The sequence below is a fragment of the Lagopus leucura genome, unplaced genomic scaffold, assembly GCF_019238085.1.
Source record: "Lagopus leucura isolate 7727_CA_CO unplaced genomic scaffold, USGS_WTPT01 Super-Scaffold_100008, whole genome shotgun sequence".
Taxonomy (NCBI): domain Eukaryota; kingdom Metazoa; phylum Chordata; class Aves; order Galliformes; family Phasianidae; genus Lagopus; species Lagopus leucura.
The window spans coordinates 9,301,491-9,322,249 of record NW_024962265.1 but is presented as its reverse complement, the minus strand read 5'-3'; the positions used below and the strand labels follow the sequence as shown (position 1 = coordinate 9,322,249).

The 20,759-nt window shown below is 34.0% G+C and overlaps 1 protein-coding gene across 4 annotated transcripts in view; it reads right to left on the bottom strand.

The window, feature by feature from the left end:
• Positions 1 to 20,759, bottom strand: part of CACNA2D1 (calcium voltage-gated channel auxiliary subunit alpha2delta 1) — a 356,843-nt gene that overhangs the window by 122,466 nt on the left and 213,618 nt on the right. For all 4 annotated transcript variants that reach the window (XM_042872959.1, XM_042872960.1, XM_042872961.1 and 1 more), the window contains exon 6: positions 12,949 to 13,078. In XM_042872959.1, coding sequence (XP_042728893.1) covers positions 12,949 to 13,078 — 130 coding nt within the window. The remainder of the gene's footprint in view (positions 1 to 12,948; positions 13,079 to 20,759) is intronic.

Here is a 20,759-nt window from a genome sequence, read left to right as displayed (position 1 = left end):
ATCTAAACTGTTTTTTTTTTTTTTTTTTTTCTATAACAAACAACCAATCTCTTATTTAAAGCAACTAATAATAATGATAAGAATAGGATGGAGAAATCATAAGGAAACAGTTCAATTTTCTAATTTCCAGAGTGTGCATTTCCCCTACATGTTAGAAAAACAAAAACATTAAAAAATAAACATCTCCTCAACAAGATTGACTGTGATTTCATGTTTCCTCTAAATTTTGATATGTATTTTGGATAACAAGTTTGTTTTTTTGAGCCAAACAGGTTTTAGCCATGTGAAGCTGCTAGAGCATATAAGTTGCTGTGGTATAACACACCAAGTTGCTTCAAAAAGCGGAAAATGGTAACTTCTATGTCAGTAATTGCAGGCACAGCAAGATGTTACTAAATCAATATCTCATCCGGAAAATATGTTTTTCCATTTTGCCCTGCAGTTAACGTAGTGCCAAGAGGCCATTATCCAATGACTTTCTATTAGATCAGCCCAGGATCAGACATCTCTGTACAGCAAATCACTGCTTTCTGAGCTCATCCTCAGAAAACAAAACAAAGCAAAACAAAAAAAAAAACAAACAAAACAAGCAACTCACCAAATGAAAACAACAACACAGCGCAGAGGGGCTTTCCAAGGGTGTTCAAGGCTCACTACAGCCAGTCTCACAACCTGTCAGCCTGGTAATCTACAGATAACTCAACATCCAATTTGTTTTAAGTAACTTGGACACCTTAAGCTTTCCCCAAATTCTTAACCAAGTAATTAATAATTTCTCTACAAGAAATATTTAATCTCAGAACAGATACTATCTGATTGTCAGACAGCTTTTCTACTTCATGATAAGCTTTCACAAAATATGGCCAATTTCTATCATTTTAAAGATAAACAACAGAGAGGAGCAGCGAGCTTTCAACATTGTGTGGCACATTGATAGCAGACATGATGTTGGAATTCACGTTTTCAAGAACTCGTAAAGAAGGTGAAGTTAAAGAAAAATAAACAAACAAACAAACAAAACACCAGCTTGGAGAAGTCATTCTAATAAACTATAAAAAATTCCCCCTGTTTCAAACTCAACCATTTTCATTGTTTCCATTTATGTTTCCCCTTTCCAAAATCAGACCAAAGAAAACCTGGTCAAGCAAATAAATAGGAGAGTACAGAATGGGAGCCAACTGCATAATTGCTACATAATAATCCGTCTGTACCAGACAAGTCATAAATTTGTCAGAAAATGTTGCTTACTTTTTCAAATGAACTAGAATTCTATAAAAATTCAACAGCTAATTTTCCATGGACTCCTTGTAGTGAAGAGTCGTAAGATCCCTAGAGGTTTAAGTTTCATATTTCCTCAATGGAGCTACAAGATAAGAAGTCCAACATGTCTGACTTAGTGGCTTTACAGAAAAAAACAATTTGCAAAACACCAAGCTTGAAGTAGGCTGAACTCCCTGACTTTATGTCAAATATTATTATGGAACAACTCTTATAGTCAACTATTAATATGAAATGAATTCAAAGAAGACTGTAAAGAAAAAAAAAAAAAAACAACAACCAAAAAACCACCTGTCAAAGAGAAGAGCATGTATCCTGTAAGAGGCTCTAAGAAACACTTTACCAAGGCAAGAATAGTATTTATATACAAACACTCATAGTTGGTAACATACTCTGAAGAATGCATAGAAATTACAATGCATGGCAAAAAAAAAAAAAAAAAAAAAAAAAACCAGAATAAACTGACACCTCATATTGTATGCCAACATACCATGATATTTATTTTATAGTCAAGAAACACTGAAAGTTATTGTTTAATTTTTATTATTATTTTTTTTTTTAATGGGTATATGTTAAGTTTTTTGGTGATTTTATCTGTCAGGGAACAATGAAGCAAAACTTATGATGCCTGAGCTCCATGTGGCTGTTCCCAGTTCAAGTAATTGTGCTTTTTCCCTTTTCCTGCTTGTGCATGACACTTTATGCCATTAGGATATCCCAACCATGGACTCCTGCAGTACCCAAATTCACAAAATCATAGAATAACTGAAATTGGAAGGGATCGCTTGAGATCTGGTGCAAACAGTACCTTCTACAGCTCAAGCAGGAACACTTAGGGCAGCTTGTACATGATCACGTCCGGTTGAGTTTTTAATATTTTAAAGGATGGAAACTCCAAAACCTCTCTGAGCGCATTGTACCAGTAGCCACTCATCCAGAAGATTGTTTTTTGTTGTTGTTCCTTTTGTGTTTCATGTTTAAATTTTTGTTTGGATTCAATTTCATGACACCAAATCAATGCACAAAATACATATTTCTTCTGGTTGGGCTGACTGTGCAAAAATTTTAATCAGATACATAGCAAGACACTCATTTCTGAATATGCATTTCTAATGAAGCAAAATAACAACCCAAAACACAAACTTCCTCTCATTCTCAGAAGAAAAATGACTAGCGAATTCTAAATTAATTCTCCCAGCTTATTAGCTACTTTCTTCTTGCATTCCTCATTTTCTACTATCTGGACTTGTTTAGAATGTGAACAAGGTTTGTATAATTCTATTTGGTCACTTCTAACATAAAATATCAGTACTGATCTTCCATTAAAAAATCAGAGGAAAATGAATAATTTCAAACATTACTGGTATGGCACTGCTACAAAGATCTTTTTTCATCCTGCTGAGTGCATAACACAAGACACCAACTGACACAGCACTCTCTTTGGACTTTCAGAATTCAGAAAACTCTAGTATACACCTCTGGAAACACATTTCTGTTGGGAAGTATCAGTGTGCATGATGTTTTCTATTCACAACCTTTACTTATTTGTTTCATTTGCCACATTTGATGTGACTTTTTTATTTTTGTGAGCATTTTTTCCGACATTTTCTAATTTAAGATTTCATGATCTTATTTCTTTCAGCTCTGAATGGTTTGTCACTTGCTATACACATGAGCTATACAAGTGTGCTTTTGATTTTCAGCTGTCAATTGAAAAGGCTAAGGTCCAATTTTTTTTCCCCATTTCTCACTGTCTTTCCATAGTCAGCAACTATTCATTTTTTTCTACGTCATTAAGAAACTGACCCTGAATGGACCAGAGTGCTTGTAGTGACAAATGGAGAGAAAGGACAGTCAGTGTCTCACAGGGCAACAAATGGCTTGAAACATAAATAAATCATAATGAAAGAAGGAATACTGATACAGGTAATTATTTTAAAGTCACGCCCTTAACAGTATAAAACTACATTTTTAAAATAAACAGTATGAAAGCTGAAAATTAATTTGCAATGAGATTAATAAGTATATTTATTACTTTTAACTAATATTATAATGTTGACTGAGAGAAAAGATCAGGTCTCATTTTGAAAAAGATGCTTAGCTTAAATAGCTTTGTATTGGTGGGAAAACAGTGCTTTTACTTGAAAGAGGCCTGGCAAACAGGATGGTGGCAGCAGAATGGGCGGGTGAACATCTCAGTGAAATGATCTAAAAAAAGGTACTGCAAGCACAAATGTACTTTAACACATACACAGCTTGTTCAACTACAACATGCACACTAGTTAATTATCAGCATTTTTACCAAAACATTGTTGTATTGAAAATAATCCTGAGGAGACAAACTTTTGAATATTTGTATAAAAAAGATAGAAAGGAATATTTATTATAAATGTTCAGTATTTCTTTTCAAAATATTTATGTCTTGGAAAATAACCAATTATGAAAGAATATCAAAGAAGAAGGAAAGGAGATGCCAGGAGGAGGAAAATTAGGAAACTCTGTGAGCTGTCCTACTTTTTTCTTTAGAGGAAAGAGAAGGGAAAAAGAGAGAGAACAGTACTGATTAATGAGCAGTGTAAGAGGAGACTCCAGAGAAATAGGACACATTAAAGATGACAAGACACCAAGGCTGTAAGATGTCTATTATCCTGAAGAATCTTTTATATATGAAATACTACCCAGTGGGGCTATGAAAAATGACTAGTGAAGTACTTAGAAAAAGTAGTGAAATCCTACCAGAGAAAAAATGTCAGAGGACAGAAACTGAAGATATGGAGATGTTTGCTTAACAAGAAGAGAAGAGTAAGTTCTGAATAAGATGCTTAACAAGAAACAAACAAACAAACAAACAAATAAATAAATAACCTTAAAATGTGTGAATAAACAGAGGGACATACTGACTCCATGAGGAGGAAGAATGCTGAAAAATCCAGAATCAACACTATCAAATGAGTACAATATTTGTAAGCCATATGCAAGAAAAAAAAAAAAAAATAATGGAGGAAAGGAGGAAATACAAACTTGAGAAGAAGAAAAGACAGCCAAAAAATCAGAATCCATGGGGGGGGGGGAAGACAATAAAAACTTCAGATTTGCATGAAGAAAAAAAATTTAGAAGATTATGCGTTAAGGCTTTTGAATAGGATGGAAGGTAAGAGTAAATCCAAACAACTGAAGTTTGCATCATACATCAGTTATAAAATATCTGGTTTTTAGGTTTAAGTGGATCAGAAAGGGGAGTATCTAAATCTGACTGTATAACTGAAGATCACTAAACTACCAGACAGCAGGAGTTTACATGCAGTAAATGTAAGTAATTTTTAATCTTATCCATCAAAATAAAGTAGAGGAAAATGGTATGGGAAGATCATTAAGATAAATGGGTGTTTTACAGATAAGTTTTGTGAGCTGCAGCTTAGGATCTTCTGTTTATGAGGCATATGTATTAGAAGTAGACATTGCATTTTACTCAGCACTAGACATCATTTTAAAATGGAATTTTGCACAAATGTAGAAGATCTGAATAATTCCTAAGGCTGAGTTTCCTACAAAAGTGGGAAATCAGGGAAATAGACTATGAATGAAGACATTCCAGGGAAGACAAGACAGAAAATAAATAAAGCCACTTTAATATTATTGATAGAAACAATAATCTGAAAGGATCAAGTGTCAGACAGAGTAATAATATCTAGTTTGGTGTAAAACAAGCTCTGTCATGGAAAAACATCTACAATATCTGTATACTATACAAAATGTGAGAAGTTATATACTCTAAATTTCAAACTGTTGCAACATATCTTCACGATGCACCGAAGAATATGTAATTTATTCTCCAATTAATACATATGCACAGAGCAGGAATTGAAAATTACTAGCTGAGTAGTATTAATTATTTAAATATTCTTTTAAATAAATAAATAGAATCACCAATGCTCAAACTACACTATCAAAACTTCACAAAATATCTATCAATAGTGGGAGAAATTCTTATTTATGGTTTGCCAAAGAAACACTTCATGATTAAATTATACATATTCCTTCCAAATAATTACGAGTGGAAATGAATTTACATGGCAGAAAGCATGAAGTCGGGTAAAGGTAAATAAAGAAACAGTAACATCCTTAAACTGAATTCTGCAGTTTCTTATAAGATCTACAGAGTCAAAATATTGGACATATGTACATGCAAAAAAGCCATTTCCTCTAAAGATGTTCAAATCTATATGTCTAGATTAAAATTCTGTGTAAATCCCTTTGTATTATCCAACTTCCTAACCCAAACTTGGAACTGAATGTATTATTTGCAAAGGTGATACTCCTTTAAAAACATTATTAATAAGTACAATGCTGGATAGGATGGTAACACAGATGATGCAATTAAAGTAGATATACTTCTGAAATGTGAGGGGAAAAAAACATTAAATTATGGATTTTATAAATTTTAATAATTTATAAATTATTAATATCAAAGCTGAAGAACATATTTCCTAAGAGAAAGTCTTCCAGCATTCAGCTGATAATCAGTCTATTAAACTCTTCTGATAGTAAAAATAAGACCAAGTAATTTCTAACATTCTTAGTGAGCAGAGAGAATGGTTCTGTAATGAACTATATTCCTAGCCTTCTCATGCTTCTGGTTAAACAATGTTTTAAGGTCCTTTAGACAAAAACCTTCCTTTCTTTTTTTCCATAAAGCGCTTAGAACAAATTTGCATTTTTTTCTAGACTTCAATTTCTTCAAGCAATTTAGCACATCTTTTCTGGTAATCAGCTCACTACATCATATCTACTTACTTGTCAGAGGCTGAAACACATTTAAAGTATACATTCACTTCGAGCTTGCAAATATAACAAATATTTATTTCCACACTCCCTTATGGTTCTCTGGACACAATTTTAAAATAAAGATTATACAAAGATTCTGTTGAATCCTGAAGGACTTGAATTTACAGTTACAAAAAGCCACAGTAACCTCTTGATTGCCATTCCTCACTGCATAGGAGCTTTGAGAACAAAACTGCCACTTCTCACATCCCCACAGCCATCTGTCAGGTAATGTAGCTGACAAAAGGGCTGAGGTGACATTTTTCCTTTCAAGAAGACAAACACAAAGCTCAGGTAACACACAGACATCAACCTATTTTTAAAGTTAAACCAGATTTATGAAATCATGAATCTTTGCACTAGTTTCTGCAAGAGGGAATTCCACACAGCACAATCAACTGCTCTTTCAAAATCTTTGTTAAAGTTGTTTTTTTGTTTTTTGTTTTTTGGTTTTTTTTTTTTTTTTTTTTTAATGTTTCCAATAAAGATCCACTGATATGCAGAGTGTTCTGCTTTGCAGTCTCTATTTTAAAATGCAAATGCATCTGTTAGCTATTTTTACCAGAAGAACATACTGCAGTGCCAAATTTCCCCTCTTAGTACAAGGGGATTCAACACTAATTGCTATTCCAAGCTGTACATAAGAGAGAAAATATTGCAGAAGCAATGGAAAGAGATCTGAGGAGCAGCAGTAATCATCTGGCTTCCAAAATAGATTTTGGCAGTATGCAGAGCTTAAACATTTATTACTCAGTCAAACAACCTAACAGACGCTGGAATTTCTGGACTTGCTATTATGTTCATGGTACTTTTGGATATATATCAAATTTGTTGGTCAAGAAATACAGAGTGAAAGTCAGCCAAACAGAATGATGGTAATAATCAATGGCAAATTTATCAGAAAAAAAATGTTTTTCACACATTTTTTTAATAAACAATTTAATGTTAGGCAGTTAAAAAAAAATAAATAGGAAGGGTAAGATATTTTGCAACCTTCTACCTAAAATCATATGTTTTAAAAATCAAAGAACTTTGGAGAGAAATCGCCTGAAAAGTCTCTTCATTGTAGGAACTTTTATTTTCTTGAAAACAGGACCATAGCAAACAGCTATCACAGCTTTTCACATCTCCTCACAATATTGAAAACATCAACCAAGTAGTAAATTATATCTTTTGAATATTTACAAAAATTTTATAGTACCAGAGACCCAAATAGGTCAATTCCTGGTTAAAAGAACAGGAACAACAGAATTTAGAAATGTTGGTAGTTGATGGTTCCCAAAGGATTCACTGGGAAATAACCCACAGCAAAAATAAAGGGTCATGGTTAAGGCCTACATTGATTTACTGGAAACCAAATTCAAAATGCTTGGTTTTGCTTCTTTTTAAAAACAGAAGCAAACAAAACTAACAACTTCTGGACTTAATGGAATAAACGAGAAGGAAAAATAAACTCTTCCTTGACAATTTATTCATCCTTCCAAATGTGAATTACAACACTCACCTTAAACGTAAAAGATGAAGGTTAAATCAAAATTTTGATCTCTACTTGTATATTGAAAACAATCATATTTCGAAGTTCATATCGGCCTCTAGAAAGTTTCCTCTATCTACCACATCCAGGAAACCTGCTATGTCCTTTGCAGGCTGTATGACACTGTGGTATTTAAATGTATCGATTGCTGCATGTCTTACAAAGCTGTTAGGTACTTCAGTGCTATGGTGTATCTGCCTCTCCTGCCTCAGCGTCCAATTTATTTCCTTCATTCACTGGTTGTTGCATCAGAAATAATAGAAAATGTTAGCTGAGAAAACTCTTCAACATAAAATATAGGATACAAAAGTGAAAATGATCATTTGTTCTTTCCAAATTCAGCCGAATAACAAAACCAACTATAAGTCAGAAGCTATAGCAAATGTTTTAAGCACTCTGCCTTTTGCCTGATGTTTTGAAGTAGGAATTAACATTTCTGAAAAGTTAAAATAATACATTTTTTAACATTCTCCAAATGTTAATTTCATGAAGCCATCTATTAGTCAGCTCTCACAATAACATACACCAAATGAGAATTAGAATTCAAGTGTAAATTGTTTTTAATATCTAATCCTAAATTAATTTCAAATGGGTTTCTTTAATTTCAGAGGTAGAATATTTCAGGAGTCCCACTTTCATATTATTTTCTAAAGCTATAATCTCATCTCTAAGTCTACAGCATTTAGGATATAAATGCATCATGATGTGGAGTACTGCTCTGAGACAAGTCAAGATTTTCATCAAGTTAGAAAAGCTATTTGTTTTTTCTGTATGTGTAAGAATATTAATTCAGGAATTCTGCATGAAAATAGTAACTTAAATTATAATTGTCAGAGTATAAAGACAATATTGACCCTAGAGTTCTTTGCTTAGTCTTACATGTCAGTAATGTCCCTCTGGGTTGGAAACTGAAACAGCCAAGCAGGCTGAGTACTTAGGGACTTTGCTGTAACTAACATTTGCTTTACATTTACCCCAAGCCATAATGTTTGGTATTTAAAACAGCCTAACACTGGAAATTTATTTAAAGTTCCACTTCACTCATTCACTGCATTTTTTCACAAGTGACTCTCTGACTAAAAGAACTGAATGCATTAAAAATAAATAAATAAAATAGAAGAAACAGGAGTAAGATACTCCAGATTTTCACAAGTTGTTGAAGACCACAAAAATTCCCATAAAAATATTGTAATAAAAATCACTAGAAAATTCTAAGGAGCAGCAAATTTTGACTGTGATCTCAATAAAGGGAGGGTAGTAATAAACACTACATATATTTTTACACTGCTGAGCTATATAAGCCATCCTTTAATTCCAAGTCCATGACTGCTCTCATAAACTCTGCAAAAGGAAAGTCTTTCTTATTGTGGTAGCTGTCCAAACATATTCCAAGCTAAGTCATCATTTTGAGACATATTATTCTCTACTTTTATAAGTACTGTCAGTCTGACACTTTAATCAGCTCTTCAATGATAATCAAGTAATGACATGTGGAAATAACATTATTATTCCTTACTTGGAAGAAGTGAAGCAGGAGTAACCACAACAAAAAAACAGCCCTTGCTTATATGCTTTGCCTAGCACCCTTTCTAAAACTCTAACAAAAGCACTGACTTCTGTTTAGAATGACCACTGTAGCAGTTGGCATATTATGCATCTCAGAGAGGACAGTGTATGGTGGTATCCACTAGGCAGATTAACCTTATTTGCTTTGTGCTTTGGATTTCCTCTTATTCTGGCCTGCAGTTCACATTTTCAGTTTAGGGATAAGCAGAGTAAGGTGTCAATTGGGATTTGGATTTGAAAATGAAACTTTTGTTATTACTAATATGAGATGCATGACAGATTCTAGTGCATGCAATAAAAAGCTGACCTGAGGGTCTGGTCTGTTTCCGCTAGCAGACTGATTTTTTTTCAAGATCTAAATGGAACTCTTGAAAAAATGCTGAATTAAAGGTTCAATTTATGTGCATTTTACTGGGGCTGACCTCTTTTGCAGTGAGTCTAAAATTATCAGGTACAGACAAATAAAGAAATTCCTTTGATTTTTTTTCCTGCTTCTATTGATGTTTTGGTAACAGATGCAGAGGAGAGAAAGCAAAATAGATTTCATGGTATTTGTTTTTGCAATCAAATAAGCTATAAATTAACAAAGCAAACGTAGTGAATGGATGTTTTGTAATGGTATAATAAAATGGACCACTTCACAAGAACTTTATCAGTGTATTTCAAAACAAGCAAGTCACTATACTTGCACGTAGTAGACAACTATTATTTTTTAGCATGTACTGGTTTGTCAGGTTTAAATAGGTGGCACACTATTTGAGAGTTAATATCTAAGCCAGTATCCCAGTTTCCAAGGGCTAAATGGAGAATAGATCCACACATATAAACTGCGCATGACAGAAAATCCAAATGTAACTTGTATTTAAAAATTGTACCTAATAATTGAAACAAACAAACAATGAAATTAAAACTGAGTATCGAACAAAGATCACAACCTCTAGAGAACTCGCTTCAACAGAGGGGTTGGACTAGATGATCTCCAGAAGTCCCTTCTAAACACCATGATTCTATGATTCTGTGATTTCGTAGATCATATATTACTAAGAGTCAGTGATCTTAAAATTCCCCCAAAAATAAATAACTTGCAAAGCATGATCTACAGATCCAAGTGAAAATTCAGATTTAAGAATGTAACAGACATGAAGGCCAATCTCAAGGGAGGGAGGGGAATTTAAATATCTTACTGACTGTTGAAAACTGTTCTGTGAGATCCAAAGAGCAATTCTCTGCTTCTTTTGTCATCCCACAAAACATATATGATCTGTTTTTCAAAATGCAGTTCCGTAAAAAAGAATTTCCCCTTAAAGTTTTAAACTATGTCTCATGCATTGTGCCTCTGAAAGATTTGTTGTAATACCTGTTTTCTAAATGTTTACTAGAAGACTGTGAAATAGCCAAGGAACTGAAGATGTATTACAAACTACTTTTAAAATGTACAAACAATTTTCAAATGTACAACTGTTACCTACTACAGTAGGCACTGAAATCTTTTTCCAAGAAATGACAGTTTACATAAAGGTAAGCAGGAAGAAAAATCACAAAAGTGTTCAAGATAGGTTAACTCTATCTAGAGTAATAAAATTTGCTTGCAGATTTTTACAAATAACTGTATATGAAAATAAAATTAAACACTAGTTTTCTAAGTCTTTTGTTGTATGACGACATTCCAGTCATTCACTGTGCTTCAGATACACTGTAAAATAAAACTGGTGAAAACGTTGTATTTATTGATGTAAAAACCACACCTTTTTTAGGTGTTCACAGGTTTTTATCTTTATAAACACCATCAGTAGCTATTTAAGTAGAAATTACCCTGTTACTACCCTGTTACTACTTTGCTGACACAAAATTACAGATGATAATTTCTTAGGCATAATAATAATAATAATAATTTCCTATTCCTTGAATCTAAAATCACCAGTCATTTAGGTATACCATATCTTTGCTAGTTAACATGACAGTCAGACCCAAAGAATCATTCATTTTTCGTGACCCATGTATGTTGCCACCTCTCTCTACAAATTCACATTTATATCTTGGGATATCATTTTGTTACATACTGAAGTTGCACCTTTCCTATGGAAGTCATAGTCCATTATCATTTTTTGGTTCAGGATTTGTACAGTAATACTACCTATATTGTTTTTAATGCACATAAGTGTTCTTAAAACAACTACCTAAAAGTTAGACTCAACAACAAAATATTTAACTGTTATGTTTGCTAAATTTCAGACCTAGAAAAAATTCTCATGATTACAGACGAGTTTTCGTAAGAGTTTAAATGCAAACTATTAATACTTATTAACTAAAAATAAAAGGAAATGGCCTATCTCTTCCCTGTAATCCTGCAATTAAGATGCACTTTAGCTATTAAGGCAAGAATCCCAGAGTAATCCTCTATGTCTGTCATTCAAGTGCACCATATAAGAGTATCAGCTATGATGATTCTCTTCCTCATCATACTGACATTTCCATTTCCATTTTCTGAATGGTCACCATGAATTTTAAAGAGCTCGGGTCACTTCAAGGTCTCTCTTCCTGATGAGATTTCGAAAAAGAAGAAAGGCTGCATACTTAAAATTAGCACCCTAAACAAAGAATTGAAAAATATGGATCATATTTCATTTTTTTTTCTGCACTTCTTTTTAAAATTATCCTTTTTGAATGCCAAAATGTCATCTTAGTGGTAATGTTTTTTGTCTTTATAATGAACACAAAAAAAGAAATTATTTTCACCCTGAAAGATAATTTAAATACCGAATGTTGAAATACTGCTACAATTAAAAAATCCTCAGCAATATGTGCACATGTTTATTTGTTTATTTAAACACTATTTAGAAAGAGTTTATTCAAATTCTTTGCTAGTCTTGTTACTACAATTCTGGAAATGCACTGCATGCAACCTAAGTACTAACATAGAACCATAGAACCATAGAATTGCTCAGGTTAGAAAAGACCTCAAAGAATAGGAGTGCCCACAGCTGTATCAGGGCACTCAGAGCATGGTCCAGTGTGATGAAACTGTGCTTATGCTGGGGAGTGGTGTCTCACTGCTGACAGTGACAGGACAAGGGGAAATGGCCTCAAGTTTCATCAGGGGAGGTTTAGATTGGATATCAGGAAAAACTTCTTTACAGAACGGATTGTTAAGTGCTGGAATGGGTTGCCCAGGGAGGTGGCTGAGTCACCATCCCTGGATATGTTTAACAACCGTTTGGATGTGGTGCTCAGGGATATGATTTAGCAGACGGTTGTTAGAGTTTAGGTAGGATGCATAGGATGTTACTTTCTTGAACCATGCATGTTCTTGGGATAATTGAAAATTATTTCAGTAATTATCTCTCCTTGACTCCAAAACAGTGTGAAGACCTGTCAAGAATTCTTTATATTACATGTGTACACAGCACACAGAAAGAATGGATAAGAAAATCAGAATATGTAGGAGTTTTGATTCATCTCCAGTTCCATCTTGGAAATTCAGATCCTTCCACAATAGTCTTTAATCATAGCTAACATGGCTAATCCAACTAATTCATAAGATGAATTATATACCTAATAGCACAAATATTTGAAGCATCATTAAACTAATTAAAAAACAAACAAACAAACAAACAAAAAAAAAACAGTCTCAATATCTGTACTAAAAATAGAAATGAAAAACTGATTTGTAATTTATTTGCTTTGAAGAATGGGACAGAAGTTATAAGTTTATTACAGTAAAATCAGCTTGTGCATGTGCTACTTACAGCCTTCATAAATATCTGTTGGTATGTGAACTGCTGCATGTTGGTAAGACGTTTGCCGTCGGAAAACAGGATCTTCTTCAAATACTGGTCTGATTCTCTGGCTGCCAGATTCAGTGTCATTCTTTTCAGGCTTTTTAAAATAAGAAATGTAGAGTACAAAATATTACAAAGTATGCCAAAACGATTCCTCCTTTTACATAAAAGACTTGCAGACTTTATAGCTAAAATTTTGCATTACTGTATAAAAACACTTATTTGCTCCAGGTCTAGACAAACTTGTGTTTAATTCAATATGAATTACAGGTTATCAACAGAACTCAGTGAAACTAAAAGCTTCAAAAGGAAGAGTCTAGCATCTTACATAGCCAATTGCATGATGGCAACTATGTTATCCTTTTATTACTTGTAATAATTTGTACTTAATTTTAAATATAAATGTTGCTTATCTTTAAATAACATTGTAAATCATGTACCTTAAAATACGATACCAGTAATACACAACTCATAAATAGGTTTTTGAGAAACAGTGATGCTTGTGTAAGACAGAGAAAGGAAATGAAGCTTTTTCATAAGTTCTGACTGTCACAGTTTTTGTTTATTGGTTTATGTAACTAGTAAGTCTTGATGGAGTTGCCTGTCTGCTCACTACTACCACCTGCCTCCCTGCCTCAGTTTTCTAGCTTCTCTTACCTGCACCACTGCTTCTTGTTTCTTTTCAATCCACTCAGACTTTTAGTTAGAATTTTAAAAAATTTGTAAAGCAGAGGTTTGTTTGTTTGTTTTTAGATACAAAACTGCATGAAGCATGAAAACCAAGAAGGGAGTGAAGATCAAAAGGGAGTTGCTAATGTCTTTGCTTGGCTCAGCTGCAGATAGAACAGGAGTCTCCATGGCATAAGCAGGTTGCCACTTTAATTAATAATGAATCAACTAGGATAATAAATGATTACTTAGGCCAGCAATTATAAGCAATTATATGGATATTTTTAATTCTACAGAGTCATCAGTTTTTTTAAATGTATTATAGTTGAAAAACATTGCTGAAAAAGAAGCATCTGTCTGATGATTCAGGCACACCATGCATTGAAGCTATTCTCTATATACTTCCAATATGTCTATTATCCCTTATCCTCAATATACAGACAGCTGAATTTTAATTCAACTGCAAATCATCCTGATTAAAGCTAAGTTTCCTTATCTGTTTCACCATAGGATCATGGAAAGATACACAAGTTCAAATGCCTGAAATAAGCAGCTTTATCATGTAGATTGTGAAGAAGTAGTTTCTTTTGGAAACATAAAGGGTACAGCTTGTCCAAAAAGTGAAATCTACTGATTTCAATAACACGGCAGTTTACATATTAGCTCATTGCCCCAGGCTGCTTTCACAGTCCATGAAGAAAAATAGGCACTTTTGGAGCAAAATTCATCTCATCTCATCTTACTTAAACAGCTATTTTCCCATGAGATGAATCAACAAAGAAGCCACTCCTCCCTTCCATCGAGTCCAATAGCTGTAGGCCAGCTAGTGTAGATGTAGATGGCTGCAACATAACTGTCTAGAATTAGGGGAGATACATCTCACAATGCAACTCTATTTTACTTTTGGAAAAATGAAGTTAGGCATGAATTCTACCTTTTTTTTTTTTTATGTAGTATAGCTATTATATCTTATGCTAAGTTGTTAAGTTTACTGTTTATCCCTTAATCCAACTCGGATGCATGAGATAGAAGGAAAGACAGAATTCTTAATACTCAAGGTGAAGGATGATACTTTTAATTCGTGCAAAACTATTACCAGGTAAAGTCTAAGTCTACAATAACATTAAATAATATAAACTGATATAATGTGCTAATTACTTAGAATTACTCTCATTGGAAAATCTGAGGCCAGATGACAGATACTGTTTATTTTCCTCTGCTTTTTCACTTAAAGTGTCTCTAGACACATCTATTTTCCACTGGGAGATTTGGAGGTTGTCAAAGGACTTCTATCATACTTCTTCATTTCAATTCTCTTCAGACAGTCATGTTTAAGCTTTGGAATATGAATTAGAAAAATGGGAAATGCTTGTACAATACAATCTAAAAAGTCCCAATACAGTATGTCACTTGCTTAACTTTACCAGAGGTAACATCACTACAGCTTACTTTCAAGTAAACTGGAGCTGGTATCATTAATTGTTTATGTGTTCTGTAATTAGAAATGACACAGAATTTTGACTTCAGACAACATATTTGAGTCCAATTTGACTCTTTTTTTTTTCCTTTTTATTCCTACAATCTCTCTTCCCCTCTCCATCTGTCCATCTAACTCTTTCTGAGAATTGGGATACTATGTAACATGAAGAAATTCTGGAGTTCTTTTCACAAGTTATCTTTTTGTTTCGTGCTGCTCAAGGTAATGAATGTGTCTAATCCTGCAAATACAGTCTCAACAATTGATCTTATGTATGAAAAGAATTCCTTTCCTGTCTGCAAATCATTTGATTAAAAAAATGAGAACACTTTCTGAAATGAGTACCAACAACTAAAGTTTCCTGTTGCTTTCACAGAACATTTCAGGAAAAACAAAACAAAACAAAACAAAAATACTGAAGCCATTGTGAAAATATCACAATGAGTGGATGTCATAAGATTTTTTCCAACAAATTTTCAATAATAGACACTTGAGAGCGTGGTACAGTAAGATAGAAAGTGGGTAAACCATCAGATCTGTACTACAGGGTTCTGCATAAAGATTTTGACACTCAAGTATGCATTTTTAGAATTCCTAAAGCCTTTGAACATTAACTTTTATCAGTGCTCAGTGCCATTCTGAGTAACAGAATAAAACTGAGCCTTCAGTCTCTCCCATAACTCATGTTCTATGGAAGAAACTTTGAGTCTACTACCAACATTTGACTGAACATCAATGAAACAGATTTTACGTAATCCACCAGAACATCTTAAATATTCAAATACAAGTCTATTTTCCACACTTGTAATGGTACACAGAATCATGGAATTGAAGGGATTGGAAGGGATCCCTAGAGATCATCAAGTCCAAACCCACTGCAAAGGAAGGAACCTTACAATAGGTCTGACAGGTAGATGTGCAGACTGATACTGAAGATCTCCATAGAAGGAGACTCCACAACCTCTCTGGGCAACCTGCTCCAGTGCTCTGTCACCCTTCCTGTAAAGAAGTTCTTCCTCATGATTATATGAAACTTATATTAAAGTTTTAGGTCATTGCTCCTTGTCCTTTTGCTACACACCACCAAGAAGAGCCTGGCCTTATCCATTTGCCACATACTTCCAGTCAAATATTTAAAAACATTAATCAGATCTCCCTCAGTCTTCCTTTACCCAGGCTGAACAGACCAAGCTTGCTCAGCCTTTCCTCATACAGGCGATGCTCCAGGCCCTTTGTCATCTTTGTGGTCCTCCACTGAACCCTTTCTAGGAGATCCCTGCCTTTTTTGAACTGGGGATCACAAAGCTGGACACAAAAGGCTAGCATCGGAAGCATTACAGACAAACTGGTACTGCCCTCAATACACCGCTTCTTGACCAGCAGCCCTAATGTAAGACCTTACATATCCAATGGTTTATAGTGGATTCTTTTACAGAAATCTACTTAGTTTTCAGTTGGCAACTACATGAATTACAAGTAAGCTACATCTCTATTAGGGGAGGAAAAAAAAAAAAAAAGAAAGAGAGAGAGAGAGAAGAAAAGGAAAGATGAAAAAGGAAAACCCCAGTGTTATTAATTATTTAAGTTTGGTATTTCTATCAAAAGTTTGACTGGATTGCTGCAGTGGTTGTTAAATTCTTAATAACCTCCTAAACTTTGCTTTCAGGAAAACAGTGAAACACCTATTTTCAAGGAATATAATCTAGTGTATGAATGTAATTAAAATTCAACTCCAACCAATTTGTCTCTCAAGTCAGGAACTGAAACACAATCAATACTGGCACAGAAAAATCCCGCATGAGATGGTGGCTGAAGATTAATTTTCTATCTATTTAAACCTGGTCTTCACTTATTGAATTACATTGTTACCTACCACTGACAGTCAGCAAAATATCTTAATGCTTTCCCTGCAATGAATCTCCAGACTCATTTCTCTGTCCCTCGTGAGGAAGATAAAATCCATTTCTTCTTCAGTTCACATTTGTGCCAGTTTATGGCTATTTTTTTTTCCAATTAATATTTTTTCATGTGTCTGCACTATCAGAATAGAGGGAAATTGATGTCACTGGTAAGATCTGAGTAAAGTGGATTCTTCTGTGGGTGTTTTTGTGATAAAAAATTGCCTAAATTACTTAAGGCACGATCTAAAATAACTAGAGGTTACTTGCCATTTAGAGGGATATTTATACTATAGTCTCATAAACCAAAACGTACTTGAAATAATGCAACTGCTCTTTCAAAGGCTTTGTGAACTTAAACTAAGTTATGTTCACATAGTAACTGGAAGCTTTATGCCAAGAAGTACCATTGAAAAGCAAACTACCATTAAATGAGAATGAAACAAAACAGCTTGCAAAACTCAGACACAGCTTAACTCCCATTTCACTGCAATTAAAAGTATCTTGATGCCTTTTCACAGCACTGAGTTATTTTTTTTTTATCATCATCATAGCAATAGGAAGATGACTGGACTTTATACTATTTTATTTTCTTTCAGTTGAAAAGCACTGGTTCATTAGCTGAACAGATCAGGAACAGAAACCTGAAGATAGAACAGGTATTGGGATGAAGGACTGAAAATCTCAAGTCACATAAATATTTTAGCAATTACAGAATTACAGAACTGTAGGGGTTGGAAGAGAACTCCAGAGATCATCGAGTCCAACCCCCCTGCCAAAGCAGGTTCCCTACACAGATATAATCTTAAAGAGACCTATGCAATCACATTTTCTCTTCTAAAACTGACGTAATATTTTAGTGAGTTGGAATTATGTGTTGAAACATTGATTTCTTATTTGATAATCAAAACATAAAGTTTTGTTTTTTTCTCTTTGTTACAGATTACAGCTGACCTTCACCTCAAAGCTAAATAGAGACTATGGTAGTGACATCAACATGTAAAAATCCACATATTCCATCTCCAATATTTTCCTTAGCTACAAAGGCAGGCAAAATGAAATACACATTTTAAATAGCTAAGCACATAAAAATAAATCATCAGGAACCTCTTCCAGTTCTCAATGGGTTTTAAGGATGGAGGAGAGCTGCCTTACAATAACACCAGCATCGTTCATTAGTTCCATGGATTTGTGCACATCTGACTTCTGTAAGTGCTTCCTAAAGTTTTATTCTTTTATTATGGGAATATCTTCTTACTCACAACTCTGCTACCAGGCTCAGGTACCCAGCAGAGTGATGCAAAGAATGCATGGAAAATCCCTATCTTCCTTGCTAAATCATTAGTCACCACCTACTTAGAAGTTTCTTTAGTCTTCCTTTTGATGTCAGTGTTAAAGAAGCATATCTCCATATCCCTCTTGAATAGCACACCTTCATCTTGAGTTCAGAGGTCTCTATGTATGCTCTCACACCAACCTCTCAAGATCACCTGGTTCTTTTCTATACAGGGTGACGGCTTGGGAAAAAAGAGGAGTTTAAGACCAGGATGGTCACTATGAGTGTTTTTCCTGCCAGCCCCTAAGGTATTGGAAGCAAGTGTCTACTTCAGCAATGACTTTTACAGTTCCTTGACTGAATAAGATTATGTCATTAGACACCATGATGAATACGTTGTCATGTTATAATTAAAGCATATCTTAACTGATTTAAATATTATGAGCCAATGAGAAAAGATCTAGTGAATTACTTTAAAAAAAAATCTTTCACAATTCCTGGCCTCCTTCAAATCCCTGTATTTAGATCCTACTAGAGTACTTACAGTAATAATAAAAGTAAAAGGAAACAAACATGTATAAGTTGCTTATAAAGGTCCTGCAGGATATTTAGCCACCATCTGCAATTCCAAGACCAAAATGCATTCTGGATAATTTAGATTTTTCATACAACACCCAAATTACAGGGTACTCTACTTTTATTGAAATAAATTACACTGCCGATCTTTTACTATTTCCACATCTGATTAAAGATAATATCCCTCAAGAATAAGATATGTTAAATCATCTTAATGCTTCATCAGGAATTAGTTGTAATACCACTGAATGTGAACATTTAATTAATTGGATTTTTTCATCTGATGCAGTTGTTTTTGCCATGCTTTGCTAGGTCACTGACTGATCCTGTTTCATAGCACATTCTTATCTCTGTAGTACTGGTTAAAGTCCAGACTTTGTAAATCTTGCAGCATACTAATTGGTTGCTCTTTCTTCTTAATTTGGCAGTCCTTTGTGTCAATAACAACATTAACAACTGTAAAGCCCTGCTCTGGGAAAGAGATTGGACTACATGACCCCCAGAAGTCCTCCTCATCTCATGCTCTTCTGTAATTCTGCAAGATAACGCTAATGAAGCCAAAAACACTATAAAAACATCACTCACTAATACATGATTATATAAAATAAGAACAGGTTTTTACTAATTAAATGACAGCTGTATTTAGGCAGATAATAAACATTAAATAAAACACAAAGCCACACACTCGCCTCTGAGTTACATATGAACAATTAAGTTTCCTTGCAGGCTACAGACAGCTTAATAATTTGAGTTAACTGCCACAGCACTGTTTTGAAACAGTGTTAGTGTGGTAAAAACTTAATAATGTAATACATCAAAAGATGACATGAACAGAGGCAGAGAGGAATTTTAGAAAGGTATTCTATCCAATAGGAGAAGCACATCAAAAAAGTAAATGGAAAAACAAAAATGAAAAAAAAAAAAAAAAAAAAAAAAAAGGAAGAAGAAACATGTCAGCTTTAAAATATTGCAAGAAATCGTGAGAAAAGTAAAGGAAAATAAAATTTTAATAGGTCAGCTGAAAGCAAGTTCAAAAGTTTTAAAGTCTGGACAACTGTAATTTGTGGAATTCATGTAAAATCACCTGCAATACACATGACAAAGATGATCTGCAAGATTATCTATAAGACACCTTTTTACAATCAAGCTTTAAAACTCTAAAAGACTGGCAGTCACAAGACAAAAAAATAACTGAAGAAGCCTACGCACAGGCAGCACCTGCCAAATGGGTTTTTCTGAAGCTAAACTCCAGATTCAGCCCAATCAAAGTGACATGACCCTTTCTATTCAGCCCATTTCAAAATGGCATGTCAAAACACTCACACAGCACTGTTACGTGGAATTGGCCAATAAAGAACTCACTAGAAATAGCTATTTCTAATTCTCTAAAAACTCAGATGTCAGATGTTGCAGCTGCTTTTATTTACCAACAATGATCACTCCACATTCACTACAATTGTTATAACTCATGCATCTGATATTAGTAGGAAATGTCCTCAAGGAAGCAATTTTCCATTAAACTGATGAATCACTCACTTTAGGGCTGAATTTTGATATTTGATGTGACATAAATTTAGCCTCCATAAGGAGAATTCAAGATCTGCTCTTTTGTGCAAATTTGCCTTCGAGGTAGGACTCTCCACATTAGGAACATACTCATCTCTTTAGGACATTGACAACTACAGTTATCACTCTTGTCCTTTTTATTTCATAACTCTGTTTCACAGGTAGGAGGTAGCTTTGGAGCAGTCATTTCATTATCATGCATTTTTATTTGCAGCCTTGAAAATATGTTCATTTGGGAGAAGAGTAGAGTTGTGCAAATTGGAATAAAAGAATATAAACCTGACACAGTTTTTTTAAAACAGAATACTCCCCCCCC